General features: G+C 35.6%; 1 protein-coding gene across 2 annotated transcripts in view; it reads right to left on the bottom strand.

Moving 5' to 3' along the window:
- Nucleotides 1-2,057: 2,057 nt before the first annotated feature.
- COL21A1 (collagen type XXI alpha 1 chain) overlaps nt 2,058-23,300 on the bottom strand; it is a gene marked incomplete at both ends in the record, with an annotated part of 126,279 nt that continues 105,036 nt past the window's right edge. For both annotated transcript variants that reach the window (XM_079712152.1, XM_079712151.1), the window contains 13 exons: nt 2,058-2,245; nt 3,616-3,693; nt 4,504-4,704; nt 5,210-5,264; nt 5,354-5,500; nt 6,082-6,114; nt 8,577-8,621; nt 11,344-11,379; nt 13,061-13,132; nt 14,737-14,790; nt 17,685-17,738; nt 19,352-19,405; nt 21,546-21,590. In XM_079712152.1, coding sequence (XP_079568278.1) covers nt 2,058-2,245; nt 3,616-3,693; nt 4,504-4,704; nt 5,210-5,264; nt 5,354-5,500; nt 6,082-6,114; nt 8,577-8,621; nt 11,344-11,379; nt 13,061-13,132; nt 14,737-14,790; nt 17,685-17,738; nt 19,352-19,405; nt 21,546-21,590 — 1,062 coding nt within the window. The remainder of the gene's footprint in view (nt 2,246-3,615; nt 3,694-4,503; nt 4,705-5,209; nt 5,265-5,353; nt 5,501-6,081; nt 6,115-8,576; nt 8,622-11,343; nt 11,380-13,060; nt 13,133-14,736; nt 14,791-17,684; nt 17,739-19,351; nt 19,406-21,545; nt 21,591-23,300) is intronic.

The raw sequence follows: 23,300 nt of genomic DNA, 5'->3' as shown, positions 1-23,300 counted from the left end.
TACATGGCCATGTGAAACAGAGCAGGACCCTGTGGGGCTCCTGGGCATGGAAGCCTTTCTGTCCCCCATCTCTTGTTTGTAGAGAATAGACTCCAGCCTCCATGACCTTCCCTGAGTTCCAAAGGGTAGGTTCAAACAGTTGCTAATCAGGGAAGGGAGGGGGATGCAGAGACAAGGGAGGAGCAGTCAAGAAACAATAGTGCAGCCTTGGGGCAGGGCCGCCTTAAGAGATACACATAACAATGTCTTTGAGCTCTTTACAGAACTAAAACTCCCAATAAATGGGATACGTCAGCATTCTTAATTCCAGAGAAGACCCCCTAAGGCCAGATTAAAGGAACCAGAGAAACTCATCAAGAGGCCAGATTAAAGGAGTGTAGGCCCTGCACACACCCTAATCTTCTCAGCAACCCCACCTTTGAATCATTGCTATAAAACTCCTCACTAAATCCTCCCAAGTTGGGACACATAGTTTTTCAGGGCATGAGCCTGTTGTGTCCCCCTTTGCCTGGCAAAGCAATAAAGCTATTTTTTTCTACTTCACCCAAAACTCTGTCTCTGATATTCGATTTGGCACCGGTGTATAGAGACCAAGTTTTCGGCATCACGTGTGCTCAAAGCTGGTCGAATGAATAAGGGGCAGGAGGAAGTTCCTATTCTGCCCCTTCACCAGGTCTACCAGGAAATGCTACAATTACCAGGAGTAGGTTGGTCAGGTCTAACAGATATCTGGGGCTTTGCTGGAGACAGAACATCAAAACAAGCCTTAAACTAATTCAGCTGCTGAATGTATGGGCTTCAGTCACCTCCAAGGTTCTCATCAAAGTCACAGAAGGACACGTCATCAGTTAAGCTAAACTCTGATTATCAGCCATTCCTGGGCCAGGAAGCAGACGTTGTACCCATCCAGGTGAGTAGCACACAACCCAATTTCTAAGTTTTTATTTCGTATGAGTCAGTGATTTAAAAATAAGGTAAATAATTTAATAAATTATACCCATTGAATAAATGACCATGTCAAATGGATAATATACTCAAGAATCAGTTAAAATTAAGTATAAAAAAAGACACTGCATTCAGGCCTGTACAAAACTTTATTGTACTTTGAATAATAAGCAAAGTAACAAAATTTAGAGCATGATAAAGGATGGAATATCTCAAATTATGTTCCTTACAAAAGCATTAAGTACAGTACACAAAGACTGTTTATAATATTTTAAAGTCTGCTAAAAATATCAAGATATCCTAGGATTTGTGGAGTTACCTTTCCTGTCAACTAGAGCATTGATTCCCACTAGCTTTGCTACAATAAAAGTTAACATATATGAATGTACACATGTAATAACTGAAATGGAAAATGAAGGCATGCAACAAACATTCCAATTACTAAGCAAGTATGAAGAAGAAAGTCTTTTTCGTATTTCTGAACTTACAATTCCTTTGAACATATTGACCAGGTCCAGTGAAACTTTTTTTCCAGAATGTTCAGAGGTGATATTCAAAACACTGAACAACCAACAGTCCATCACCACTGTCTGGTAAGCACAGACACTGGAGTAAGTGCTGATATGGCAATACGGTCTGTTCCCAAACTGAATATCAACCCTGATCTCATCTCCCATGTCCAGATGCATGTTTGGACTAATGTAGAACTGTGAGCTATGAGCTATGAAACATGAAATTCACACAGACAGGGAGTTGAACTCAAATATTCTGCTGCATGGAGGCTGAATGTGAAATTTTTCACAGTGACTGAAATTGACTGGCTGACAGGCAATGGTGTTTTTTTATATTTGACTTTGATTAAAATGAATGGACTTACAAGAAACCCTTGAGATTTAGTTAACGCTACTAATCTAAAGGCTCTGAAGAACTGAGGAGCCTTTAAAATCAGTATATGTGACCTTTTCTGTATTTTTCCTTAAGGAAAGAAACAATAATAAAAACACCGAGGTACATGAGTTTCTTTTCAAGGGATTACTGTTGTTATCTTCCTGAGATGCAAAGACCACAAAAGAAGAGCACCATGCCTAGGCTGCTGAATGAGGCATCAGACACTAATAGTTTGGTCCTTTTCTAAAGGGATCTCTTCTGACAATGACACTAAAACACAGCGATGGATCACAGATGCCCGGGGGTCCTGGCTGCCCTTGGATTCCAGGTTTTCCGTGGTCTCCGTCTTTGCCGGGGAGACCTGGGTCTCCTGAAGGACCTTCTTTGCTTATTCCAGGCGGGCCCTCTGGACCTAGGATGGGACATTAGCAATACATGAACAGAGGAGTTTGGTTTTGTTGCTGACACAGCTGAATCTGCAAAACATATAAACTGGTGAAAAGACTCCCTTGAAACTTTTACGTATTTGCACTAATATGAAAAGAGGAGGTATCCTCTTGCTAATTTTATACACCTTCCATTTTGAAAAGAACTATCCAAAAGTAATTTTTGTAAAACTAGGCCAAGCTATGTTAATATGCAATCATGCTGCTGCTGAAGACACAGAGCTAACATTCTAATATTTTAATTTGTGGATTGTCCAAACTATTTCTTCCTCTCAGCTTATCTTTTGCCAATATTATTATAAATTAGTAGGTAATATATCAGTAAGCTAAAACTCTAATAAAGCCACTTTTGTACCATATTTGTAGTCAAAATGACTATTTCCATTATATACATATATATATATATATATATATATATATATATATATATATATATATATTTTTTTTTTTTTTTAGTTTCCACAATGAAATACATTGTCATTACCATAGTATACTAGTAATCAATACACAGAGGTAATATAACACTAATTTGTGAACCATAACTTAGTTCAATTAGCATGTTCAAAAAAAGAAAAATTAACTCAAGATATTGGCCTTTTAAAGTTGATGACCCAAAATAACAAAAACAAAATATTTAGGTTTGGGGATGGAGCAGAGAGGACTGGGGCACTTTCTACCACTAATGCTTCCTGCTACTACTAATAATAAACATTTATTCAGCACTAAACTACAAATGTAGGTATTGTTCAAAATGCTTTACATACAAAGTATTAAATGACTTGATCCACCCAAAAGCCTCGAGCAGTAATAACATCTACAATAATAATGATAGTACACATTTTTTGAAAACATAACTTTTTCATGCACTGTTCTGAAAGCACGACATGTATTAATTCATTTAATCTTCCACCAATGTCATGATGCAAAAGACATCACATCACTATTTTACAAATGAGGAAACTGACACATGGAGAAGTTAAATAACGCAGCTAGCAGAGGCTGGCTTACAAGTCCATCTCAGCATTATTCTGCTTCCCTGAGAATCATAAAGATTAAACAGTGATATACACTAGGTAAACCTGGGCGACTTGGAACCATCTGAGAACTATTCTAAGGAGTGGTATTCTAAGGAGTCTAAATGATAAGTGATAGAGAATCCTGAATGATTAATGGATATAATATAGGATAAAACTTCTAGTAGTTAGAGCTCAATGTGTTGAATGTGAATCACTCAAAAAAGGAAACTAAAGTCTTGGTTTCAAATCTTTGGACAGAGATTTATGATTTTCTTAAAGCAAAATGTGCAGCAACACTTATGAGCATCATCAGTTCATACCTGGGGGACCAGGAGGACCTTGTATTCCAGGGTACCCAAGCCCTTGGCTCCCCTTTGCCCCATTTCGTCCTGGTAGGCCTGCAGAGTGTCAGAGAGGGGAGTAAGTTTACTTTTCCCATAAAATCACTTCCTCCTAGATTGTTTCTTTCAAAGCTGTTAATACGCACATTAAAAGAAAAATAAATCTTTAAAAATTAGCCAGCCACCTATTCATTATTATTAACAGGACACAGAATTTTTGAAGCAAAAATTTATAAAATGATCAGTGGTCTAGAAAAACTTAATGAAGATTAAATATTAAGAAAGGAAAATGGTTTGGAATTATTAGCTCTTTTTGTTACTCATAGTTGTTCTTTGATTACTTTGATGAAACATCTAAATTGTTCCTATAATATTAAATTAAAAGGAAAGCATCATCAACCAACATTTCACATAAATATTCAAAAACAAAGAGCAGTAAGTTGTGGGCTATTAGGGAGTCTGGTCGCAAAACATCATTTTTCTTATAGAAATGTATAGAAAACAACTTTGAATATGGTTACAGAAGTTACCAAAGTCAAAATAAAAGAAATGGTGTCTGTGATGTTCTATTTAAAGACCTAATTAGACTCAAGCAAAATTTCTAAGTGCATTGTCATCATTTTCTGATTTACGGTTTCACATGCTTCATGACATTGACCTCTCTCTTGACTTTAGTATATTCTTTCATGAAATAGAATGACTGTTCTTTAACTCAGCTGACAAATTATTTAAAGACTTAGGGATAGAAAAATTTTTTTGTCTTCAAGAAAACAAACAGGAACTCTTGCCTGTTAAATAAGTTTAGGATGTGAATACAAAAAATACCCTTTTCTGTTGTTTATTTGCTTACAAATACAAACTAAGTACCTTTTAATCCTTTGGCACCTGGGCGTCCCGGAGCTCCCATTAATCCAGGAACACCATCTCTTCCTGGCAAACCAGGGAATCCTCGGGGACCTTCTGGGCCCATGGGACCAGGTGGCCCAGGAATACCAGGGGAGCCATGCTGGGACTGGCAGTGATCACAACTCTGAATTCTTCCACTTTGAAGTAAGACAGGTAGCTGGGCTTAAAAGCAAAGAAACCCCATCCCTTATGTTTAAATGGTGAGTGAGCATTAATAATATCACTCATATTTTTTCTAAATTTACAGATGCATATCTCTTGGCCAATAATTTCACTTCTAGAAATTTAACTATGGAAATATCCATTGCTCTGTGCAATAATTTTATTGTGGCAATTGCTTCAAGTAAGGGAAAAAAGGAAGTGCCCCTCTAAAAGAAACTGGTAAATTAAATTATAGACATCATATTATGAATAAAATTACCAGAATTATGTCAGGGAAGAAAATTTAATTAATGGTGAAATAATGATAAATTGCTTTATTAAAAAGATTACAAAGGGTACATATAATATTTTACCTTTATAAAAATACTTATCTGGGACAAAAAACAGAGGTTGATAAATGTCCTTTTTTTCCCTCATCTTACTTATATGTTTTATAAGTTCTACAAAGAATTTGTATTACTTTTGAAATTTGAAAGTTATTAAAATCTCTATGTTAGAGACTTACCTCTTAATACATCAGTGCAAACTTGTCGAATAAACTGTTCTGAAAATTCTCTCCCCTGCATCAAATTATTAAGGGTTATAACATTGACTTACCAAGTAAAAAGCAACAGAAATATGAAAACTGTGAAAGAAGCAGAATACATACGGGCTTCCCATCCAGTCCTGGGGGTCCCTGAGGACCTGCTTCCCCGGGTTGCCCCTGGGGACCCGTAGGCCCCATCAGACCATCCACTCCAGATTCTCCTTTGGGTCCAGTGGCACCTCTGGCACCAGGTTCTCCCTTTTCACCTCTCTAAAAACAAAAGAAATCTTTAAAAGTTCTATTTAAATATTTCAGGAGGTATAAATGCATCATAAAAGCCTTAAGGATATGGATATGAAAATATACAAACATATATCTAAGTTATATAGGGAACTGTTGGGAAACACTGTAATTGATCAGGAAGGAAATTTCATATTATATTAAACTGTCATTTATCCATCCATCCAACCCTACAAATAACCACTACCTAGTACATATATTGATTAAGCAATATGCATAGTGCCAGAGATACAATGATGAACGTGACACAGTCCTGTCCCCAAGGAGTTTAAATCCTAGAGAGATAGATGTAGAAATACACAATATTCTTCATTGAAAAACATGCAGAAAAACTTAGCTCCTAATTTAGAAGAAGAATCAATATTACTGGCAAATATGTAACATTTCATACCTAATTCGGTGAAACTACATATTCTGAAAATCTCTATTTAGGAACTATTAAAGAACATGAAAGATATTTTCTGTTTGTGATGTCAATAGCTAGATTTATACAGTATTAAAAATCAAGCCATGAGGACTGAACAGACAGCATAATACATGAAGAAACATACCTCTCCTTTTGTACCATGATGGCCTTGAATTCCCTTTGAAAATTAATAGGGAAAAAATAAATAAATAAGTAAATAAATGTGTAAGCTACAGTACTAGCAATGTGGCATGCACCCTTTACCACACATTTAATCAAACATTAATTTTCAGTTTGGATCTATGTTCATCGGTGATATTGGTCTGTAGTTTTCTTTATTTGTAACATCTTTATCTGGTTTTGGTATCAGGGTGATGGTGGCCTCGTAGAGTGAGTTTGGGAGTGTTCCTCCCTCTGCTATATTTTTAGTGAGGTGGATGGACCTAGAGTCTGTCATACAGGGTGAAGTAAGTCAGAAAGAGAAAAACAAATACCGTATGCTAACACATATATATGGAATCTAAAAAAAAAAAAAATGGCTCTGAATAACCTAGGAACAGGACAGGAATAAAGATGCAGACATAGAGAATGGACTTGAGGACACAGGGAGGGGGAAGGGTAAGCTGGGGTGAAGTGAGAGAGTGTCATGGACATATATACACTACCAAATGTAAAATAGATAGCTAGTGGGAAGCAGCCACATAGCACAGGAAGGTCAGCTCAGTGCTTTGTGACCACCTGGAGGGGTGGGATAGGGACGGTGGGAGGGAGACACAAGAGGGAGGAGATATGGGGATGTATATATATGTACAGCTGATTCACTTTGTTATAAAGCAGAAACTAACACACCACTATAAAGCAATTATACTCCAATAAAGATGTATATAAAAAAGTCGATCAGCAAGTAAAACACTCTCTGTAAGGCTATTGTTTAAATATGGAAGTTTCTGAAGAAATGCAGGGGTTTCTACCAGACAGAATATTACAAATGGAGCCAGAGTAAGAGGAAAGATAAAATAGTAAGCTCTCTGGACTAGAACCAAATGAGAGCTAAAACTGAAAACAGCTGTCATCTGAGAATCCACTAAGATGATTTCATGAGGGAAACATTCGCTTGGACCCCATTCACAACATGAACGCCAGAAAAATCACACACGTGCAGCCCTTGGTAGGATGACAGTTAACTAGGACTTTGTTTACTTTGAGAGATTGGGACAACTATTCAGCTGCTGAGAGGCAATGGCTGTCCTGCTCCCCCCCACCCCGCCCCCTGCCATTCTCCCTGTAGACTCAGTTCCTGGTGGTGGAAAACACAGCTTCCAACACACCCAGGATAGAAGCTTTCTAGGGAACCCAAATCCTGCCTTGGGGGAGGAAACTTCCTCTTTTCCTTGAGAAGTGACATTTAAAAAAAAAAAAAAAAAACGTTAGGGGAAACTTGCAGAGAGTGTCATCTGTCAACCAGTGAGCTAACCAAGTTGTGAACTCAAAATCCAAAGAAAATATCCTTCTATCAGAGAGTTACTGTGAATAACAATTTGGGGTATAAAGCCTGGGTTGCGGAGGGTGATGGGTGAAGGGCTGAGGGTCCTCCTACGAGTAGAGCTGTTTAAAGATGCTGTGTGATTAACTCAGGGAAACAGAGCAGGTCAGAGCAGAATAGGGACAGAGCTTGTTGTCATCCAGTGGTGTGAGTGGAGTGAAGAGACAGGAAAATGAAGACCTTTTGTATTGCACATAACTGTACGCAGGCAAACTCTGTCCATTTCTCCTTTCAGTGACTCTTGCTCTGAAGTTCACTTCTAAGTTCTCAACTTCTTGACATATAACACTCACCCTCCATCTTAGACAACCTTGGGGCCATGTGCTTTCAAAGACTCCCCCCCACACCAATGGTCTCCCCCATTCCTCCAAGTGAGGGACCCAGAGGACCCTGTCCTTGGAGACATCACCTCACAGTTTTATCCCGCTACCTCCAGAGTCAGTGTAATCACTGAATCTTTCTCCCACCCACACTCCCTAATCAGTTGGATGCTTTTATTTGTCCAAGTTGGCTCTGACTGAACCTACATGCCACTTGGCAATCTCACCGAAACATGGCTTCATGAGGAGAGCTTAGTCAAGGAAGAAGCAAGGCAATCTTATTATGTATCTATTGCACAACACAGTTCCTCAAGATGGCATTTTAATTCATCTCTAGTGTAGTAAATTATATCTTTGAACAAACTAGAGGGAAACAAGGACATTCCTTCACTATGTATGGCCTCAACTACTCACATTTCAAGAAGAAAATCAAAACTCAACAGTAGGTACAGAGATGCTGCCACGTATGGCTGCCTTGGGCCAACACTACTCCAAGAAATGGGTGGAACTGTCCACCTTTAGTCATTTATTTGGTCAGAAGAAAAGCATTGAAAATCAAGTTTCACAGCCACTGAGAATATCAGCATGGGAAAATGAAAATATAAATCAAAAGATTAAAGTTGTGATCACCATCACCACTAGAATTCTCATCCTTGGGCACTTAGAATGCAGGCTACATCTCCCCTTCTCCCCACCCATTTTCATTTGCAAGTAACCCTCTCTCAGTATTGTTCATTATGTGATTCATTATTTCATTTTCCATAAAAAAAAGAATACCTGTGGCCCTGGAATCCCTGGTCTTCCATTCTCTCCCTTTTGACCCTTTAAAATTGAATAAATGTTATTCATTAGTTTGCACACATATGATGCAATCATATATACAACACACACTATGTACTGTGCTGTCGTCTAGAAGAAAGGTCACAAGAGCAGTGATGCAAACATGTAAAATGATGTAAGAGAAGAAAAAAAGAAGTGAGAGGAACGTCAACCTAACCTTACAGCTAAAATGGATAAAGACAAGGAATGAACTACTGAATTTGGGGAACGTGTAAATAATGGTAGACAGTTGAGGATGTTCTGCTGAGTCCATGTTCACAGCATGAAAATAATTTAAAAATCCAGTGGCTGTGGTCATTTTCTTAATTTCAATGACATTATTTATGTTTGGTGTTGATTATACACATGTGAGGGCAAGAAGATCACTTGAAGGACATTTTTAAATTAAAAATATACTGTAAAATACATTTTGAATGAAGATCTTTAGGACAAATAGAGAAAAAATTAATAAAGATATAAACACATTTGTCCATTCAATTAATATTTTGGGACATCCTCCTTGTATAAGACATTGGGCCAGACCCTGAAACTCTACTATTTCATCCCTATGTTGAACAGGATAATTAGCAGTTTCTAGCGAAACATACACCTAGATATACAATCAAAGATCTAGTGACTGAAATTGTAAATCACTCCTGCATAGAGGTTTGTTCACTTACTTACTTACATCAATGAATTCCCAGGGGCCCTATATGCTGTAGGGACACTGTTGCAGTGTCCCCATGTTGCCTTCAAGTTGTTTACTGTGTGGTGCAAAAGCTAAGCAATTAATCTCCTTAATAAGCAGTTAAATTCTAAATTTCAAAGTGGCTAAGATACTAAACCTTAACTGTTCTCAACACAAAAACAAACTAACGTGACATGATAAAGGTGTTAGCTAACTGTACAGTAGTAATCATATTGCAATATATAAATTGCACTTTGTACACCTTAAACTTACACAATGGTGTATGTTAATTATATCACCTTAAACTTGTACACCTTAAACTCGTACACCTTAAACTTACACCTTGTACACCTTAAACTTATACATTATTTTATATTAACATTGTGCCCTGTATACCTTAAACTTATACAATGTTATATGTTAATTATATCAATAAAAATATATACAGCTAAATTCTATTGGAATTTTATTGAAAAAAAGAATAATGAAAATACTGTCTGATAAGGATGGTATATAATTATATATCTGGAACGGATACTATTGGGACATAGGGTGGGGCATCTGATAAAGAGGGTAGGAAAAATGACTCCACCTTGAGTGCAGCCCTCAGGGATGTGTAGGTGGTACCCAACTGGAGAAGACAGGGGGGATGTGGCAGGGAGAGCAGACACAGGACAGAGGTGTATAATTTCTTCCAGCTAAAGCAGCAGGGCAGGAGCAGATAATAGTGGGTAGACTGGCAAAGAGATAAGCCTAAAGAAGATTCAGTCCAACAAGGAGGCACTTTATGGGCCGGACTTTATCTTGAAATGTGTGTGGAGCATCACTGAAGGACTCCTAAGCAGTTGTGTAACTTAGTTATTGATGCTGGTAAAAGTGTGGGGGGAAGGGGTGGACCGGACTCAAGGAGACCAGTTAGAAGGATATTACAGTCACCCAGGACCCATGACAAGAAATGGTCAGGACAGTGGGATGGGGGGAAGGGGCTTAGTTCAAGTTTCATTGTCTGAAACACTGTTCAGACTGTGACCTTAGCAGATTTTGATGTTATTATTACCTAAATTTGAAATTTCCTTTTATGCCACCAGATATTTTAGAGTTTTCAAAGTTCTGTGAATTTTGCAAAGTGTTTTACGTAGCAAGACTCAGCCACTGTAGCTGAACTTTTTTTTTTTGGCTACACCGCACAGCATGTGGGGATCTTAGTTCCCAACCAGGGATGAAACCTGTGCTCCCTGCATTGGGAGCACAGATTCTTAACCACTAGACCATCAGGGAAGCCCCTATAGCTGAGCTTTGTAATCTTAAAAACATCATTAAAGTACTGTCTGGACACTTGATTTGTAATTGATGGTTGGAAAAGTCTTACATTTCTAGAACTTAAAAGACTGAAAGACCAACAGATATAGTTTATTCCTGATGAGTGTGTCACTGATTCAGCCAGCGGCGTCCTACTCACGGGTCAGGGTTCAGTTAATGAAAAAACCGTCTGAGGGCCACTCGGACTGAGGTGAAACTGTCCTCATCTCCCAAAGCTGTAGCATGTTTCTCCTCTTTGCCTTTGTTGCTAAGACACCCTAAACCAAACGTCCTTCTAAATCACCCTAGATTTCCTCAGCCTGATCTAATTTTCTGGTATAATTCTCCTTCTGTTTATTAGTTTGCATATGTTTTATATATGGTGTTAACAGTTTCTTATCAAATTTATTTATGCCATAAGCCACGTCAAATCATTTGTGGAAACCAATACACCATAAAATATATAAATAAATAGATATTACAAGCATGTGATAAAATCCGTATATTATTTTGTTGAATCGCTTGGTTCCCAAGTTTCCTACAATAGTGGTGTAGTGAAGAATGTTAAAGTTAGATTTGATGTGTTTTGAGAAGTTTAGTAAAATGAGAAAGCTGGGATTGAACAGATATTGACGGTAAAACAGGAAGGCGCTGGAAAAGCCATGTAAGAATTAAAAAGAATGAAGCCCTGAGTTTTTTGCCAAGCCAAAAAAAAAAAAAAAAAAGCCAGTAACATACCTTAATGCCCTTTTCACCTTGATTTCCTTTGTCCCCCTGCAAAAAGGCCGTTTAATATGTATCATAATGTCATATATTCTGTATCCTTTCAAATAAACATGCTTTTCTTCAGCCAAGAAAAATATATGGTCTCATGCAAATTCGACAAGTGCCTTATAAACAGAAGTTGACTACAACATGATACTTGAGAAGAGAGTAAAAACACATTATGTCAAGATGATGTTCTAAATGAATACTTTCTTGTGCTCTTACATTCAAAAGAAAATTTACTACAATTTCTATTTTATAAGGAAGAAGAAAACTTTTCTATATTGATCACAATCTGAAGTTAAAGAGAGAACTTATTTTGACAAATCTTGTTTTATGAAATCAAACTGAAAAGTCTTCTACTATTAAGCTAATAATGACCACAAATTTATAGGAAAAAATGAAATAAAATAATGTTGAAATAAGATTTTAGAAAACATATGCTTCAAAAATTAACTTTTGGGGGGAAATTCATATTCCTTAATATTGTTTCCTGGAATTTCTCAGCTAGAAGAGATGTTTGAAACCAACTAGTTCAGTGTCTTTGTTCTTATAATGTACCCACAGATCAGGAAAGGTAAGCATTTGCCCAGGGTTGAACTTGGACGCTCTTTCCAAATTTCCCTTCTACCATGCTATCCAAACATAAAGAGTAGAGTTTTGTGTTTATGACAAATAAAATACAGATTTTCTTTTAACTGGCAGGTTTCTGAACAAGGAAATTCTCTAAATCCAAACATATTCACAGTAGATTTACTTAATATTCACTGATGGTCTAACACTTAATTAATTGCTGCTGTGAGGGTCATTCCTGTGTCAGCAAGTACTGCCTGCCGCTCATCAGAGCAAAAGGGACCACACTAGGCACAGTAATCTAGGGGCTGAGCAGGTAATACATGAGGGATAGAAAAAATGAAATGGTAGAAAAACTGAAAAAGCAAGGGATACAAAGACGGAGAAATAACAGTTTGTATCCTTTGCAGAACAAAAGCCGACACATCCACTTTTAACCTGAACTGTATATATCTGCTGGGGCATGGACTTCTCTGACAGGTGGGCAGTCAGTTCTTGCTCAAAGCCTTCAAGCCAACAATAATATTTGTACAGATACAGCTCAGAGTTCCTTTACTTAACAGGAGAGAGAGGGAACCCAAAGTGATGCTGTTTTATCTCACCAAAACATTTTAATGAATATATATGCTTTGTATTTTAAACTCCTTAAATTAATTTTAAGTGAACTATTATGTAATATAATTGTTTCACAGATAAGAAAACCATGGTCAAGCATTCTGGCTGTAATTTTTATTGTTTCAGACTTTTGCCCCAGTTTTTGTAAGAGTGATATTCATATCTTGGTGAGACTGCCTCACATGGAATACTTTCCCTAAAAAGTTCTTGACACATCTGGATTGACCACAGAACAATCTGAATTTACAAGATATTATTTAATTGTACGTTTATATTTTTGATCTGTCTCTTTGAAGATCCTCATCTAGGAGACAGTACCTAATCGGGGACATGAAAGGTGCCACAGCTCTTAGCATGAGGTCGAACATTTTATATGTACACCAAATACATAGGTCAGCTCATCATTGAATGCATAATTGGCCCTTCTATGCTACGTGCACAAAAAGAAGACTTACATAGTAATAGCTGATTAACATTGAATTATATGTCCTAAATATCATACCTTTTTCCCTTGAATTCCAGGTAAACCCAGGTATCCTGGTTCTCCTGGTGGACCCAATGCTCCTGGTTCTCCCTAAGTAATACAGAATTCACATGAAGATCACAGGCTTACTGCTTGTGAAAAACCCCACTGTTTTTATCTCTATATACGTCTCAAATTTAAAACTGATAGTGAAAAATTTTGTTAGAGTTATTACTATAGAAATAGTAAAGAATAGTAAAGTTCACTGAAGTCCCAATAAAACTTCTTATATCTTTTCCTATCTTTGCTAGTTAAGAAATTCTGAGATCATTTCATATTTTAAAATTTTATAAACATTTGGTATTTTTATTATATTTATAATGTCAACAATAAAAAATAAAGCAGTGAAAATAATAAACACAGGTTATGTCTCTTTGTATTTACTAATACTTTCCCATCCTCCTTGAAATTGCTTTTTCTCATAATCCTCCTTTAAAAAACTTATTTTATTGTTACAAAACTGGTAAGTAAATAGAAGTAATAAAATTATTGAAAATCTCATTACCCACTATTTTTACTTGGTTATATGTTTTTCCCTCTACCTCTCACAAACACATACACAACTTAGATACTAAAATGTGCTGTGTATGCATAACTTTATATCATTTACTTCAAAATATATTAATATTGTGAGTTCTTTATATGCCATTATGTTTTTTAAAATTTTAAATTACAGAATAGTATTCAACTATATTGATTTACCATATTTAATAAAATTTCTATTGTTAAACATTCACTTTCACAGTTTTTATTTTTATAAACAATATTGGGGTGAACACCCTTGTAGTTAGATATGCAAATTTATGATTTTTACTTTATATATGTGGAATATTATTTTCTTAGACATAAATTCTTGAGCTGTTTTCAGAACAAGGAATAGTCCATAAGTTATCCTAACTCAGTTTTTCTACTCCCTATCATGTCATAGAGATTATTTCCTTTTTTAAAAAAAACTTACAATGTGAAAGTATATAATGATGACGTATCAACAATATTTAGGTTAAAATTGTAAGAGATAGGACATGCTCCTGAATATGCTTCATGGAGTTTTGGTTTTGCTTTGTTTGCTTTACCATTAGTCCCAAACTCTGTCATATTAACTAAAAACAACTCTCTTCTGTGGAAACTAAGTTCTGTTCTCTTTGCTCACTGTGAGTTGTTGAATATTACTCTAGATTTTTAAAGGCTAGAACAGAATTGAAAATCTGATTGAAATAAACATCAACTATTTGGTTTGGAGGAAACTGGTAAAGGCAAGTGTGACTCCCAGACTGAAAATAAAGTCCCGTCAATCAGCAAACAAAGAAACGGCACCACCAGGGGAGACACACACTCATTCAGCCACATAAGAGCGTGATGTTCTCTGGACCAGAGATGTTCATATTAGCATCCAAATTTTACTAATTCTAGAAAAACCAAACTAAAGCATATTTCATGCCTTTATTACCTAAACTATGATAACATATCCAAAAAACAGAAATGAAATTGGCCCACATTCACCACTGGCTTTCAGGTACCCTAATTTTATGATAAAAGGTAATCCTTCATTTCATCTACCTTTTCTTAAGGGATACAAATGTTAATCTCATCAAATAATGAGAGGAACTCATACTTCTTTGAAAAAATTTCCAAATGCTTCAAAACAAATTAATTACCTTGAGCCCAGAAGCCCCAGGCAGCCCTTGAAGTCCAGGTTCACCTTTATTTCCCTGTCAATGCATCAAAACCATTTGAAATTTTTTGAATTTAGTCACCATATATCTGATACAGACACTTAAGGGAATACCTTTTAAACAACTTTTACATTTACAACTTTCCAACTGTTTGAAATATAGAATCTATATGTTAAGCCTACTTATTAAGAAAAACTCTCTTAAGCAGGGAAGTGAGTCCGCATATTTATAAAGCTTTCTACCAGCCTGTTTGATGCAGGCAGCTCCAAGTAAAAAGAGAGATTCCAATCTTTAGGGACTGGAACTAATTAGCTTGGTCTTTGTGCTGCACAAGCCAGACCCATGTATCTTAATAGCATCCTCTAGGCTGGAAATCTTCATCTTTCTCTGTTTTGCTTTCTCTGTATGACTCATTTTCAGTATGCAACTGAAAAAAAGAAAATTAGCCTCAAATGCACTTTTGAGTGGCTTTTGGAAGAAGCATGAATCAGAAAACTTTTAGTTTGCGTTCTTTTTCAGGATTCCAGTGCAGTCCTTGCTAACAGACATTTGGAAAGCAAGACCAAGTTGTCAGAGCAAAGAATGTAAGATAGGAAAAGAGGATTGGTTATAAAAGACAACCTGCCTCCTGGATCATCAGGAGAGATTGTCAGTAGTGGTTCTGGCTTTCAAATATACTTGGACACCTGAAATCACAACCCAATATTGAGGTTGGTGTGACACCTAGAAGTGGGGGGCGATGATCACCCAGAGCCAGGTCAGGCTCACTGAGCAGTAAAGGGAACCACTTTCATTCTCAACTCACGTTGAGAACCACGTGAGCATACTATTTGGACTTAATTAAAGCATTTAGCACATAACAGCATGATTATACCATAGAACAATGGTTCCTTAAATTGTCTAATTTTACAAATGATTAAGCTGAAACTCAGAGGTGACAGGACTTGCCAAAAGCTACATGACTTGATTATGTTAATATATCCTGATGTCATTTAGATAATATTTTATAAAACTGGAATATGATAGGGTAAAATAGACTTATAAATGGTTCAATGGCTATTTTTAAAAGAGATATTATAATCTAAATTGGAAGTTTTCTAAAGATCTACCACAGAATTTCAGCCTCATCCCTGCCTTGCTTAACACAGCTTTTTTTGTCTTACTCTTGAACTTATATCAATTGTTATTGAAGGCATTAGTTCACAAATATATTAGTTGACAAAACCAGAGGGATAAGGTAACATAGAGGCAAGTAAACTATGGCCTGTGGGCTAAGTCAGCCCAATGCCTCCTTCTGTAAATAAACTTGTACAAAACACGGGCACATCCACACCGTGGCTGCTTTTACATTTCAATAGCAGAGTTGAGTGGCTGCAACAGAAATTATATGGCCCTCAAAGACTAAAACACGTTCTATCTGGCCCTTGGCAGAAAAACTTTCTAAGACCTGAGGTAATATACTGCATGAAAACAAGTTGAAATGTTTCACTGAAAAGATTACATTTAAGAGGTATAATTTTAACATCTTGAATCTATTTTTAACAAAATAATCGTAGAAGGACAAGATGAGGGAAATCAAACTTTATAGTAATTTATGTAAAAACAAACTGTGATGTTAGGATCAGCCATTTGACTCCCTAGCCACAGCAGCAGACCTACCCAAGTGGTGGATGCCACAAATACATTGTTCTAATGTCTTTTATGGAAAATATAGCAGGTTTAGTTGACCTCCAGCTCAGTGTGAGCCAACGATGCTAAGTGGCTAATTAAAAATGCTGACAAAATCTTAGGCTGAGTTCTTAAGAATTAGAGGATCCAGAACATCATGGGAGAGTCCATTGTACCCCAGTTATTTAAGGAATATACAACTACTCCATTGTATCCCAGTTATTTAAGGATTATAAAACTACTCTATTTTTTCTTACAACATGACCTTGCAACATGATGGAGAACCTCCACTTGACAAGTGCACACTTACTACTGCTAGGACTCACAGTGTCCCAAGCACCCACAGGGTCCACCTCTGGTGAGAGGGCAGCTACTTTTCCCTAATCACTGGACTCCCAATGACATTTTATCCTATATCTTTCTCTAGGTACTTTAGAATTAAAAGTAGAGTAGATTAGGCCATCTACTCATTTTGTATACCAGGATCTATTTCCCTGGTCTAGTTAAAGGTTGAATGCTTCCAAAACAGCAATTCCATCACTTCCTTTTAGAAGGCTATCCTAGAATCTACTTATTAAGTAGTCGAGAATAGTTTCTTGAGTTGAGCCAGAAGGTACCCGGTCTGATCCTCTAATAAAAATCTGATCCTCTAATAAAAAGAAATTCTCTTACACATGACTCTGTACACCTAGAAAATGGTCGAATCATGGTACTCAGATTTCCAGTTCTACCTTAAGAATAACCTCACCTGACACCTAAATATATTGTCAAGCGTGCCTTACTTTTTAAATGTGAAAGTTAAGATAATGTGCCATCTTATCCACAGTCCCGAGGGAGGATAAAACTCACTACAAGGCATTTTACAAATAAAAATTCCACTAAATAAAAAACCAAGAAGATGACTTGGAAGTTAGTACAGTTACCCTCAGTGGTCACTACAGATACTCTAGATGGTGGGCTGGGTACAGAGCCCCATAGAGCCCCATAGAGCTCTGGGTATTCCTCAGTCCCCTGAGCTGCCAGTCAGGGAAGAGGGCTGAGTCATGCAGGATCTTGGACCTTTTCCAGCTTAAACCAGACCTGCTTTACGTTAGCATGTTTTATATGCTTAGTTTTTGCCTAAGACTTCATTCCTACAAGTGCTTGTTCATAGAATTCAAACCACATTCAAAATAAAATCAATGTAGTTAAAACTTTGACTGAAGCACCTAAATGGTCATTTTGCACAAAGCCCTCAATCTTGTTAAGTCAGTTTTCTTTACCTTAGATCCTGGGGTTCCAGGCTGACCTGGTGAGCCGTCGCTTCCCATCAAACCCTACATTTTAAGTGGAAATTGCAAGAGCAATTTAGAGAATAATATTTTTAAAATATTCAATCAGTTTTCAAGTTATACATTATCATAATAATCAATCCACTAAAATATAATGCAAGATATGGGAAACATCCCTACAGACATCCAAATAAAGGATAATAAAGAATCAAACTATGCAAGATAACATGAAGGCTGGCAAAGCCCTTGTAAATTGGTTGCTTAAATCACCTACAAATAGCAAAAATGACTGGAGAGCTAGTAAGAGACAAATGTAAAGAAAAGTTTTTTTTTTCTACACTCTACTTTCTTCCTTTCTCATGATGGCCAAGAATTAGATTTCTTCATAGATGTTATTTTGGTCAATTTTACTTATGTTTTCTATTTTCTTGAATAATGATTTTAAAGAATTAAAATCTATAATTTCTCTGAATGTAAGAATGTCTATTCAAGTTACAAATGGCCATATTTTTAGTAACCATATAATTCAAAATAAGACACTGATAACTACTCTAGCAACAAGGAACTAATTTAATTTAGATTCCATTTAAATAGTATTACATATATAAAAAACATTTGCTTTCTCTTAATCACAGCAAAGGAAATGTGATGAGCAAAAAAATATTCAATTGGTATTATCAGAAAACAGAATCTCAGTATAGTCACATTGAAAACAGCATGTCATCACTACTATGGTTTGCTATCAATTCAGGGTCTATTACAACTATAAGATGTAAAATATACTAGTCTTAGCATAGTGTTTTAAATATTAGAAATATTAAATATAGATATTCTTGAAGTTCAATGAAGTTCTAGTCAATGTCTTCATTTTCTGGAGGCTAACTTAAATACTGGTAAATAATCAAGTTTCATTTAATATTTAAATGAAAAAATAATTTGGTCTTGATGATGGAAGTAGAGGAAGAATATTCCATTTAAATCTTTCACCAAGATCTTATCAAATCTTTTCACTGGGTAAAATATCTGCTTTTTTAACTTACATAATTAAATGAAAGGTCAAAAACTGTCCATGTTTTTTTTACTTAAAAATAAGCTATTACGGGCAATTTGATTCATAGATTAAAATACACCTTGCTTCTAACAATTTACTTTTAGAAATTTTTTATGGAGTCCTATACACCATAGGATTATCATAATTTCTAATATCATACTCATATGTCCCTTTACTCCCAAAACTTCCAAAATTACTTGTTCACTAATTTAGGATCTTCCTATACTACCTGTTCTGAATATATTCTCCTTCATTAGTGTAATAAATTTGTAAATTTTCTAAAAAATAACAAAGAATATTTATTGAGTTTTAGATCTTCTCATCGTACTCAGTATTTTTTTTTAGCTAGGATATTTGTTTTCTGGTTTATCTACAGTAAACATTCTTAATCCTTACTTGGGTAGCCAACTTTTTGAGAATCTGAAGAAATCTAGACTCCTCTAGAAAAATGAATATAATCTTTTTCATACAAATGCATGGAATTTGTGGATCCCAAAAATCTCATTGCTGAATCCTCCCACCAGTTTTGTGAATTTCAGAATAAGAACCCCTGGTACATAGTGACAATATTTCAAACACCCCAGTAATAATAATGACATTAACATACAGGTATCCCCGGAGATCCTTTTTTTCCTACTGGTCCTAGAGGCCCAATTTCTCCCTAAAAATCAAATACAGATCAAGTTTAAAATTGCAGAGTATCAATTCATCTTTAGAAATTTCCTACCAAAGCATTATGAAATGAAAACTCAATATCAATCAACCCAATGTGTCTGCCTTTCCTTCCTCTACTGTAAGACGAAGCAATGCAAGGTAAAAATTCAGGAATCTAACACCTTAAAGACGTAGGCCTAGGGTCTGTGGAATTACTAAGGAAAATATTTTCATTAGGAAATCAGGAGTGGCACTGTTATTCTTTCAAAGGAAGACCTAGCAGTTCACACCCAGTTGGTGAGGTGAGACAACAGAGGGAAAAAAATCAAGTGAAAATATTTCTTATTTACCATAATTTAAGAGCTATGATAGTAAGTACAGATTAAGAAAAATTAGGACACAGTTTAATAGCATTTAGACTTCAGATTTTGGGATTGTGGCTGACCTGATGCTCCAAGGGATTTTCTGATTCCAGAACAACAACCCTGAAAAGAATATCCTCTTTGAGAAGCAGGAGAAGTCTTCAAAGATGCCTCACTTTAATAAAATATACTCTCGGCTATGATTGTGATTATGAGGATTTGGAAGTGTGCAGAAACCTCGCTAGAAGTTGAGCTGCAGGAAACAAGAGGGCTGGAGGTGTCTGAGGGGACATGCTCAGCTTTTAGGAAACTGAACACTGGGCCAACCATGGGCAGAGGGCAGGAATCTTTAGTACCTACAATGGCTCAGGACCCTCAAAGGACACTGAAATGGTACCCGTGGCTACCAGCAGGATGCTCTCCATGCCCCAGTTAGGCTGAGAGGAAGCCCACTAACTAGGATGAAGCAATGAGCTCAGCATCAACAATTAAGACAGGAGAGGTAGAAAACCACAAGACTGAGAATCAAGAGGAATAACAATGAACCGCAGCTGTCAGAATGGCTAGAAAGAGAATTTAGAACTATATGTGAAATCTTTACAAATGAAAGAATGGAATCATGAAAGACTACTAGGACTGAAGATAGAACAAGAGACTAGACTATCAAGGATAAAAAGATGTTATAACACAGGGATGTATGTATATATATATATATGTGTGTATATATATATATATATATATATAACTGAATCACTTTGCTGTCCCTTGAAACTAACACAATGGTGTAAATCAACTATACTTCTATAAAAAAAGAATAAAAAGATGTTATTAAAATTTGAAATTCTAGAAATGAAAAATATGATTGTTTAGATTTTTAAAAGATCAATTGATGGCTTAAACAGCAGATTAGACACTGTAAAGGGAGAATAAATAGACTGGAAAATATATCCCAAAAAATTAACCAGAATTTAAGAATCAAGGATATGGAAGTAAGCAATTTAGAGATGTAGAGGACAAAATTAGAAGGAATAAAATTATGTCTAACTAGAATTCCAGAAAGAGGGAAGAGCAGAAGATGAAGAGGAGTAGCATGGAGATTAACAGCTCATGTCTTCCAGAGATAATGGAAATAATTCTACAGAGCCAGGAAGCAAACTAAATTCCCACCTGGATGAATAAAGAGAAATCCATATCTAGATACATTGCAGTGAGTTTTAAGAACACTAAAAACAAATAAAATACCTTAAAAGAATCCCCAAAGAAGGGATAGATCACTTACAAAAGAATGATGATTAGAACAAGAGCAGATTTTTCATAGTTAACCATGGAAGCCAGGAGATGACAGTAGAAAAATTTCAGTGTATTAAGAGGAAATAATCATCAATCTTGAACTGTATACTCTACAAAATCCTCTCTCAAAAACATATTGGTAATTGAATAAAAACTGAAAGTTTATAACCAAAGTAGTTGTACTAAAAGAATTTCTAAAAATACAGTTCAGGAAGTAGTACAATTATCCCAAAAGTATGGTCTAAGAGCACAAGATAGAAAATAACTAAGTAAAATAGAAAGCATGTATGTAAATCCAAATTTATATCTGTATAAAACAACAACAAAAACTAATTGTAAGGTCAAAATAATAGCTTCTGAAATTATATCATGTTTGAACTATTAACTGTTGCCATGAATATGATAAAATGTATTCTATGTGAAGAGACATCACCACTTTGCCCTTTTCATAATCAGATTCCAGTCCCAAATCTTTCAACTTTCATTAGTACTTACTTTTTGTCCCATTAATCCTTGGTTTCCAGGAAATCCTGGGATTCCCTAGAAAGAAATAAAGTAGATTTTTAATCAAAAAAAATTTAGACTGTATCATTAAAGAAGAATAGGCCATAATTGGAGTTTTACCTTGTAAATAATGCAAATCATCAAACATATCTCTTGACTACATGAAACCACTACTTATATTAATCAAATTTTGGAAAAGAAAAAATTTGAGATTTAATATTATATGAACATCTACTGATATTTAAAGTTTTAAATACAGGCTTTTAAAAAAAGGAAGCTATGAAGATATTAATCTTGGCTTTTCTTTCAGACCAACATAAGTGATAAAATAAGAAGAATATTTCATTTGAACACTTTCTTATGTTACTTATAATGATTAATGCAAAAAGACTGTCAAATCATAGGAGTTCAGATTCAGTACAACAGTTCCAAAGGCCCTCATAGTCTCACAACCATAACTGAAAACTAATGAAACTAAATAATTTCCTCCAAATTGAGCCTTGAAACATCAAGGAACCTAACTCCTTGTATAAGATATGGCAATCTTTCTCCTAATGATTCCCTTGCTGATAAAATTGTGGAGCATATCCAGACCAGTTTGTAGAGAGACAGAAAGAAAAAAATAGAGAACTCTTTCACATAGCTGAGCCCAAATGTATGAGTTCTCTAACAAGATTCAGAGAAAATTAATGCTAATTGTCTGAATTTGAGAATAACGTGAGCACATTTAATAATGGGAAAGCAGTTCTATTGTCATTCACTGCATTTTCCAAAATGATCATTTATCACTCCAAACAAACAGTGATGGTACTAATTAATTTTTATTTCTTATTCATTTTTCTTAGCTCCTTTTCTTGATGATACTTCAATTGAAATAATGAATAACATTTGTGTATATATATGTATATATATATATATATAGATGTATATATATATCTATATATAGATAGATAGATAGATATATGTATTGACTTTGGCAGAAAAGGGAATTCAAAGGACAGGGAAATTGGGCACCATCAGTATTTCTTTGAAAGCCCTCTGCATCTTCAGGGCTTTCAAAGAACAGCAGTTGTACTCAGTAAATCAGGGCAACTAGATCAAGTATTTTCAACAACAGGGAAAGTCTGCCATTGTTTTGATTTTCAAATCTTGACTATTAATACAATACTGGTCCATGTGGTAGCCACAATTATGGTGCAAGATATGGCACACAGTTCTAGTTTTAAGATCCAAACTTAAATGATAAATTGGAATTCCGTTTGATCCTATTTGGCTCAATCAGTTCGCCATGGCACTACCTCCTTTGCAGAGAAAAGTTGTATGAGAGCAACGCCCATCAACAAGGGACTAACATACTGGTTGCTTTATAAACATACTAACTAGAGAATAACATAAAACGATATAAAAATTTAAAGTAACATTATAAAACATGAGCACAGTATACCCTATCAGCACTCTAAACATAAAGCGATAGTAAATAATTGAGTTACGAGTATAAAGAAAACAGAGTGAAACGAATTGTGTCCTTTCTAAGGCAGAAAATGCATACTCTCAACACAATCAAAGTCAATATTGTTCAAAATAAAGGCTTCCGTTTCAATAGACCATGACTTGGCATGAAACCACCCAGAACCAACTCCCATTCAAATACACACTCATACAAACTCGCCATAATGATTAAGTTCTGAATTTAAATAAAATTTAAATAAAATCTGTCTGTAGAATCTTATCAGATGCAAGGTGGCC

This window comes from Hyperoodon ampullatus (genome assembly GCF_949752795.1).
Source record: "Hyperoodon ampullatus genome assembly, chromosome: 10".
In the NCBI taxonomy this organism is placed as follows: domain Eukaryota; kingdom Metazoa; phylum Chordata; class Mammalia; order Artiodactyla; family Ziphiidae; genus Hyperoodon; species Hyperoodon ampullatus.
This window is presented reverse-complemented; position numbering and strand designations above follow the sequence as displayed.